At 48.6% G+C, this 8152-nt stretch overlaps 1 protein-coding gene across 1 annotated transcript; it reads right to left on the minus strand.

Moving 5' to 3' along the window:
- Window positions 1–22: 22 nt before the first annotated feature.
- On the minus strand, window positions 23–5717 carry msto1 (misato mitochondrial distribution and morphology regulator 1). The gene is made up of 14 exons (XM_016665892.1): window positions 5519–5717; window positions 4725–4854; window positions 4582–4654; window positions 4196–4271; window positions 4059–4116; window positions 3828–3978; window positions 3592–3706; window positions 3388–3522; window positions 3164–3316; window positions 1997–2128; window positions 1738–1922; window positions 949–1053; window positions 764–876; window positions 23–697 (listed from the first exon to the last, which is right to left on the minus strand). Exons 1-14 carry the CDS (start codon window positions 5600–5602, stop codon window positions 447–449), a joined length of 1761 nt encoding a protein of 586 aa, XP_016521378.1. The 5' UTR covers window positions 5603–5717; the 3' UTR covers window positions 23–446.
- Between the last annotated feature and the right edge of the window lie 2435 nt (window positions 5718–8152).

Below are 8152 nucleotides of genomic sequence, written 5' to 3' on the forward strand. Positions count from 1 at the left end.
CAGGAAACTGACCAATCGGATAAATCCAGAGTGGATCCTGAAAACTGATCTCAGATTTATTTGTTTTATTCAATAACTTTACACCTTTATTCTCTGCTGATCCATCCAGCCTCTGATTGGACGGTTTGAACCGTCTGTCCAATCAGAGTGAAGGCAGGATCACTCTGCTTTTAATCTGTAAATTTAATCTTCATCCAGTTCTTCCCTGAACTTCATGCTGAATCTTTCCAGCAGATTATTTCATTCAAACTTAAAGTTTTCAAGTTTGGTTTATGGCCTGTGGACCAGAAGACGTCCTGGTCCGGTCCATTCAGACGATTGTTGGTAGGTGGAGACGGGTCCGTCTGTCTGGTTGTGTAGGACATGCAGGAAGCCGACCCATCTGGGCCGGTTCTGATCCAAGCTGCGACCTCCATGGACGACCTTCACCAATCGGAGCGCGCTCCTCAGTCATCGTCGTCCTCAGAGGACGAGCGCGTGGTGCCGCCGCTGTCGTCATGGTAACAGTGGCCCAGCAGGCGCAGCTCCTCCAGCGCCTCCTGGTAGTCGGCCATCTCGGGCCCCTGGGACAGGAAGCTGGGGGCCCGGCGGCGCACGTCGAAGGTGGCGGCGGCGCGCTGCAGCTCAGACAGAAACGGGTGCAGGGCGGTTCCGGACTGCAGCGACGTCAGGATGGGGACGGACGAGACCGGCGGCGCTGCAGAGGACAGACGGTTCAGACACAGAGATGGCGTCCACACCGACAAAGGACTGGGACACTCACCGCCTGCAGGGGGCGCCCCACCGCGCATGAAGCCCTGGGCATCCAGCGTCGGGCTGAAGATCTGAGGGAAGGGCGGAGTCAGTTTACTGGGGGCGGAGACCAGCTGCAGCGCCCTGTGGAGGAAGACCAATGAAGACTATGGCTTGTTACAACAGAACACCAGCAGGGGGCAGCAGGAGACTCACAGAGGAGCTGAGGGGTAGAAGGAGGAGACGTAGGCGGCCAGGATGTCCTCCCCGCTGTGGAGGCCGTGCAGAGGAGTCAATGGTTCAATTCCTGGAGAGAGGCAGCTGGAGGAGAAACGACGGCTGAGTCAGAGACGCTGGAGACCAGAGTTAATCTGAGTTAGTTAGCATTAGCAATACAACTGATCAACGGCTGGAAGCTTCTCTGGATGAAGCTGACAGAAAAACTGAAATAAAAGTATCTATTAAATTTAACAAACTTGATAACTTTCTGTAAAATCTGAGATTCAGAAACCTAAAAGTAAAACTAACGGTGGCAGAGGAAGACGTGGAAGATTAGCTCAGGTTGGACGTCAGGTGACCAGCATATGACAGACAATGGGACGCAATGTTTTCCAATTAATTATCAACCGTTAGATTACAATGTAAAAAGTTTAATAAAAATAACTATTGAGCTTTACATTGAAAACCTTCACATGAAGCTGCGTTACCAACTGACAGACGACCAGCAGAGCCGGTGTTTACGTTCGCTAATCAGCACCGCTAATGTTCACGCAATCGCTAATCAGTAATCACAAATGTAAACATAAAACTGACTGACTGTTCTGATCACTGTAAAAAATGGTTTGGGTGTTGAATCCTCTGTGTGTGGAGCTGGTGTCAGTTGGTTGCCATGGCAACTGGTGTTTGGGGCGTATCCGGCACAGAACTCGAGAAAATGGAGTAAGTCTTTAGTTTTCTGCATTATTTACGTTTACAAACGTCATTTCTCTGAGGATGACCTCTGACCTGATGAGCTTCTGGCCCTCGTAGCCTCTGAGCGTGCTCCACTGTCCGTAGCATCGAGACCCGGCCGCCTCGGGGCAAGCAGACAGAGGTTTCCATGGCAGCGCGTCAGCGCAGGCGCTCAGGGCGTCGGGCAGGGAGCCGCCGGGCATCATGGGAAACGGGACAGCGCCGTAAGCGGCCACAACCTGGGAGGAGCAGGACCGGGTCATCGACATGCCGGAGGTTTCATCGGCCAGTATGAGGATGAAGAGGAGCCTACCTTCCTCCCGGCCACGGCCAGCGAGTCCGCCACCTGCCACATGGGGGCGCTGTTGTTCCTGAGTCGGTAGGGCACAGTGAGGGCGTCCAGGGCCAGAGCCAAGATGGCGCTGGAGTGGTACCAGAGGGCGGGCTGCAGCAGGACACAAGGTTCTCTTTGTTTATGTGGATATAATGCAGCAAAAACACTCACTCCTTTTTCACGTCTAACATGGGAAAATGTCCAATAAGTGACATAATCTGCCAGAGGAACCATTAGAAATCAATAAGAATTACTGAAGTAAAGCAAGCGCCTATATCTGTCTCAAAAGCTGCTTTTAAGATTGTTTTTTTATTATTTCAAGTGTCAAGATGTTTACAGTAGGCAATGCACCAAAAATACTCGGTACAATTTTGTGTTTTCACAAAAATATATATATATATATATATTGATGCCTTACGGTACCTCTAAGGCATCAAGTAACAACAAATGATGCAATCCTTCATGTGGAGCATGCATGTGGTGACAGTGTAGAGGAAAAACTCCTTTCATTCTGTTTTCAATCCAACTCGTTTCTGATAGAACCAGAACTCCATCATCTGCTCCACCTCCAGCTGCTCTGAGTCAAACCAACCTGTTCCCCTCTTGGCCTGTGGGGGCGCTGCACCAAGAACCACTGAAGGAAACGACACAAAAACCTCTGAAGACACTGAGAGCAACTTCCTTCTTCACCAGATGGAAACAAGATGGAGGCGTCAGATTTTAGCGGTTGGAGGATTTCTCTTTAGTCTTTGGCTAAAGACCAGGAGCCATTTCTGCTGCTAGCGCTAGGCTAGCATGTTAGCTTTGGTTGTATTTACCCAGAATGCCCTGCGCTGTAGTCCACTTCCTGCTTTTGGAGCGGTCTCCGCTCCACTTGGCGTTCACTTCAACCAAACCCAGACTGAAGTTTGGAGGACCAGAGGTCAGAAGCCGACTAGCATTCATACCTCACCAACTGAACCGGACTTTGACTAGGCAAACAGACTGGAGTTGGATTAAAGCGGTTAAATCTGAGTCAGATGGAAAGAACCGGATCAGTTCCAGGATCACCTGGAAATGATTCCTGGACCTGATGTGAAGTGGATAAATGAAGGGGTCTGAGGGCGGAGCCCTGAGGCCCGCCAGCGCCTGGCCCAGTTTACTCACATTGTAGGACAGTAGGGGGAAGAGCGGCGGGGGCGGCGGCCGTCCGCCCAGCCCGCCCCGCAGCGTCAGCGGGCAGAACAGCGAGCTGTGGGCAGCCATGTTGACGGTGCCCAGCGCGGCGTTCAGCAGGTGGTACCGGTCCCTGGCTGGAGTCTGGGTCAGAGCAGAACCCAGTTAAAACCCAGAGCTTCTGATTGGCTCAGATCGACCAATCAGTCACTCACCGAGTCCCGGTGGACAACCGGAGCCACGCCCCACGTCAGGATGCCCCGCCCACCGTAGGAGTCCTGCAACAATTCCGTGACCTTTGACCCCAGTCCCGCGAACCCGTCCTCCAGGTCACACAGAACCTGGAAACCCTGAGAGACACGAGGCCAGTGAGGAAGATGAGGAGGAGGAAGAGGACGAAGAAGAGAAAGAGGAGGAACCTGCAGGTAATCGCATTCCTCCACGAAGAAGTGCAGCCTGTCCTCCAGCTCGTCCAGCAGCGCCCCCTGCAGGGTAGACTCTCCCTGGCCGAAGGTCTCCAGGCGATGAGCCTCGCTGGAAAAACAAGCATCTGATTCATTTCCATCAGCGGACAGGCCGCACATCTGATCATTATTAATAATTACTAAATGCAGACATTGATGCTGCCAGTGTTCCCAGTGGCGACCCGGTTTACCCGTCATGGTTGAACTGGTGGATGACAACAACGGAGCGGGGGTGCAGGTGGAGCCGCAGGAAGTCAGACCAGACCGTCACACTGCCCTCCAGACGGTAGTTCTTCTGGACTCGGGTCAGCTGGTTGTTGAATGAGTCCACGCCCAGCGGACCTGGAGGGGCAGGGCATCAGAGGGGCGAGGCATCAGAGGGCGGGGCATCAGATGGGAAGAGGGGATTTGTCTGATCTTACCAGAGCCCTGCAGCTGCGACGCCGAGCAGAACTCTGCCTCAGTCAGGATCTGTCCCTTCTGGAGACAAACACCGGATCAGAACGAGAATCAGACCCGAATCTGGTTCTGATCCAGGTTCTGGTTCTCCAGCACTTACGTCCAGCTTCTCCAGATCCTCCAGGAAGCAGTTCTTCTCCGGTGGGCTGTGCTTGTGCACGGTGACGCTCCCCGCCCTGACAATGACACGGAAAGAATCAACACAGGGGCCACCGAGGGGTCGCTGTGGCCACCGAGGGATCGCTGTGGCCACAGGGGGTCGCTGTGGCCACAGGGGGTCGCTGTAGCCACAGGGGGTCGCTGTGGCCACAGGGGGTCGCTGTGGCCACAGGGGGGTCGCTGTGGCCACGGGAGGTCGCTGTGGCCACGGGGGGTCGCTGTGGCCACGGGGGGTCGCTGTGGCCACAGGGGGGTCGCTGTGGCCACGGGAGGTCGCTGTGGCCACGGGGGGTCGCTGTGGCCACGGGGGGTCGCTGTGGTTTTTACCAGGTGACCGCTGCCGCTGCGGCTCCTCCAGGGTCGTACAGACTGCCTTCCTGCCGCAGCGTCCGGAGACTTCCTGCAGAGACAGACAGACGGGTTGGGCCGGGCTCCTGGTTCTGGCTGAGCAAAACCAGAGCGCGCCGTACCTTTAAGATCCATGGCAATGAGTCGGGGCGTGTAGGTGACGCTGCCGCCTGGAGTCTGTCCTTCCCGGAACACAGAGTCGCTCTGGACCTCCGGCGGCGCCGACCCAGGGTCGTAGCACAGAGATGCATCCTGTCAACGAGACAGCAACACGCAGGAACATCATAAAGAATTACAGCATCTGTAAAAGTATTCAGACCTTGGATGGTTTTAAAATCAGTCATGAGCAACAAAAAGCCCTTTAACATCAAAATGAAAACTAATTTCAGCTAAGTAATGATAAAAAAATGTAGCAGAAACTAAGTGACGGCTTCCAGTCGGTTTAGTGATGGCCACCTGCCATCAGGCAGTTTTCCTCCATTCTTCCTGATAAACTGATCCAGCTCTGTCAGGCTGGTGGGACCTGCTGTGAACAGGCCTGGGCTTTGACTAGGTCACAGTCCTTCCATGTCTTGATGATGGATTTATCTGAACTCCAGATGGTCCAGACCAGCAGCAGGAGGGAAATGACCAAGATCCAAGACAGAGCAGCTGTGATGAAAAGCATGGTGGTAGCAGTGTTATGGTCTGGGCCTGAGCGGCTGATGGACATGAGGCTCCATCACCACAGGCTGTCCTCCCACGCAGGGCTCGTGTTTTAACCACGGAAAATAAACTTATACCAACACAACTAAAGTTTTCAGAAGGGTCCGTCAACAATTACTTCATCTCCTTCTTCTTGTGAGCAGCTCAGTGGAACCCATGGAGTTCCACGCTAACGGGGCGGCTATCGACTTTAGCCGCTCCGTTTCCTCACCTGTAAATTCCACCAGTGGGTTCCCACGAAGTTGGAATAATGTCCGAGTTGCAGGGTGATGACTTCCCTGCTGACTCCGGTCATCGTGACGGGATCAACACGCAGGATAGAACCACGGAGACCGCAGAACTCCACGCATGACGAGCATGCTGCTGAACTGACAACACCGAACGCAGCGGCCGTTTCCTATTGGCTGGAAGGAGGAGCAAGGTGAAATGTCATTGGAGGAGCCGGAGCCTCGTAGTTTGGTTTCACTTCACCGACGATTCACATGAAACTAAAATGATTATTCACACAACAGAAACAATAACAATGATAAAACATTAACAAGCAATTAAATACATATCAAAAGTAAAACAAAATATATTAATAAATAGTTTTAACAAAAGAACTATAGATATAATAATATTAAATAAAAATGTGTTGAATATTTTAAATTCAACACGAGATTTAAAAAGCTGCATTAAAACACATCAAAGAAATTACATCAAAGAACCAAAAAATATTTAATTACCAAAATAAACCAATGAAACAACTATAAAAAATAATTTAAGTAATAAAAAATAAATAAGTAATAAATAAAACAGACAACTAACAAAGTACTTGTATATTTAAGGAATGAAACAATGAACTAAAAAGAAGCTGAAAATTAAAGAACCAAGTTCAAATTTAATTTTGAAATAAGATCAGTTAAAATATGAAAGTCTGAAATATAGGTGAAATGGAACTGGAATAAATCACACTGTTGCTGTTAATAAAGAGGCTAAAAATCTTTACAGATGCATCAGAATGTTAGAAAACAGAGAAGGGAGATCTAAAGTTATTCCAGATTAAAATGTTATGAAAAATAAAATAACAATTTTGCAGTTTATGCAGAATAAGTAGTTCTAATGTAGGGGTGGCCAAGTCCAGTCCTCGAGAGCCACCATCCTGCAAGTTTCAGATGCATCCCTGCTTCAACACACCTGAATCAAATGACTGGCTCGTTATCAGGCCTCTGTAGAGCTGATCCCGGTCTGTTGGAGTAAGGATATTTCTAAAACTTGCAGGATGGTGGCTCTCGAGGACTGGACTTGGCCACCCCTAGATTAGACCATCAGAACTGTAATTGTAATTTAATAATTGATTCATGTAACAAACAGGGTCTGTTCCACCTCAGGCTGGGTCACACACTGCTGTGGGACGGCATCGCGTTCCTCTACAAGGTTTGTCTTCAGTCCGTCGATCAGCAGCTCCGCAATGATTGTGACAACCTGGAGCCTGGAGTTGGCCTCTGCTGGCGGGGAGTGAGCCGGAGTTCCCTGCAGCTCCTCCAGAGGTCGCTCTGGTTGCATCCATTAATAATGATCCCTGTTTCTTGCTCACCAGCTGCTTCCAACTGTTTGGCTTTTTGCAGGGAGGATTTGGCACTTTTTCATGGGTAAGCGCAACCCACAAAATCAACTTTTCTTCTCAAGCAGTCGCCATTAGAGCTAAATAAACAGCCAGTTTTGTTAGTTTTTTATGACTGCATATCCATACTTACACATCTTCTGGTTGTTTTGTTTACTCCAGTGTTTCTCCATCCTGGTCCTCAGGCCTCCTGTCCTCCATGTTTCAGGTGTTTCCCTTCTGCCACCTGGATTGTATCTCTGGGTGATTAACAGGATCTGCAGCACCTGATGGTCCTGCAGTCATTTGATCAGCTGTTCTGGAACAGAGGCTCATCTAGAACATGCAGAGCAGGGGGCCTGAGGACCAGGGTGGAGAAACGCTGAGTTAGTTAGATATTTTTTAATCTGTTCCTAACTTCTCTAAAGCACATTTTGTTGTATGAAATGTGATTTACAGTTAATGTTTAGCTGAATTATATTTTCATTATTTGTGATGGCAATAAACAAGTCATTTATTTTGTGCTAAAGCTATTTTGTCTTGGTAAAGTGTCTGCCGATGGTGCAAAAATGACCTTTAAACTCAATTCTGGCGATGATCCAAAAATAATAAAGTAATCATACACTCAGATCATAAGTAAGTACTTTTAGATGCACCAGCTAATTAGAAAGACATAAGTTTTTATCAACCTTTGATCTGCACTGTCGTCTCCCTCAGTTGATAAATGCTTCAGTAAAATGATAAAACACAATCACTATGATATCCATGAATAGTTATCTTTTCATTTTTACTTAATATTACAAGCAACAAGTCAATATTAGAAAATCCTTGTGTTTGTCGAATTAAAAACATCAAATGTTCTGTAAATGCTTGGAGTTTAAAATGGAAATCCGTCCATTTCCTGTGACTGATGAATACAGATGTCAATATATTTTCTTAGATGTAATAATGTGATAACAAAACGTGACAAACTTCAGGATTTGACTTTGTTTTCTTTTCTCTTTGTGGCTTTCAGCAATTACAGTACAGAACTCTAAAACGAGTTTGGTGTTGGTCGCTGTTGATGCTTCAGATCCTAAAACTTTATTGTCAAACAAAGATAATCGACATGAAAACACTTTTGACTAACACTCAGAACAAGACATTGCGCTAACATGGTAATGCTAACATGGTAATGCTAACATGGTAATGCCAACATGGTAATGCTAACATGGTAATGCCAACATGGTAATGCTAACATGGTAATGCCAACATGGTAATGCT

The sequence above is a fragment of the Poecilia formosa genome, unplaced genomic scaffold (assembly GCF_000485575.1).
Source record: "Poecilia formosa unplaced genomic scaffold, Poecilia_formosa-5.1.2 Scaffold631, whole genome shotgun sequence".
Classification (NCBI taxonomy): domain Eukaryota; kingdom Metazoa; phylum Chordata; class Actinopteri; order Cyprinodontiformes; family Poeciliidae; genus Poecilia; species Poecilia formosa.

Coding starts and splice junctions, on each gene's coding strand:
- msto1 (XM_016665892.1), bottom strand. CDS start 5,602: ATGACCGGAGTCAGCAGGGAAGTCATCACCCTGCAACTCGGACATTAT. Junction 4,855..5,518: donor CCCACTGGTGGAATTTACAG/GTGAGGAAACGG, acceptor TCTCGTTGACAG/GATGCATCTCTGTGCTACGA. Junction 4,272..4,581: donor GCAGCGGCAGCGGTCACCTG/GTAAAAACCACA, acceptor TGTCATTGTCAG/GGCGGGGAGCGTCACCGTGC.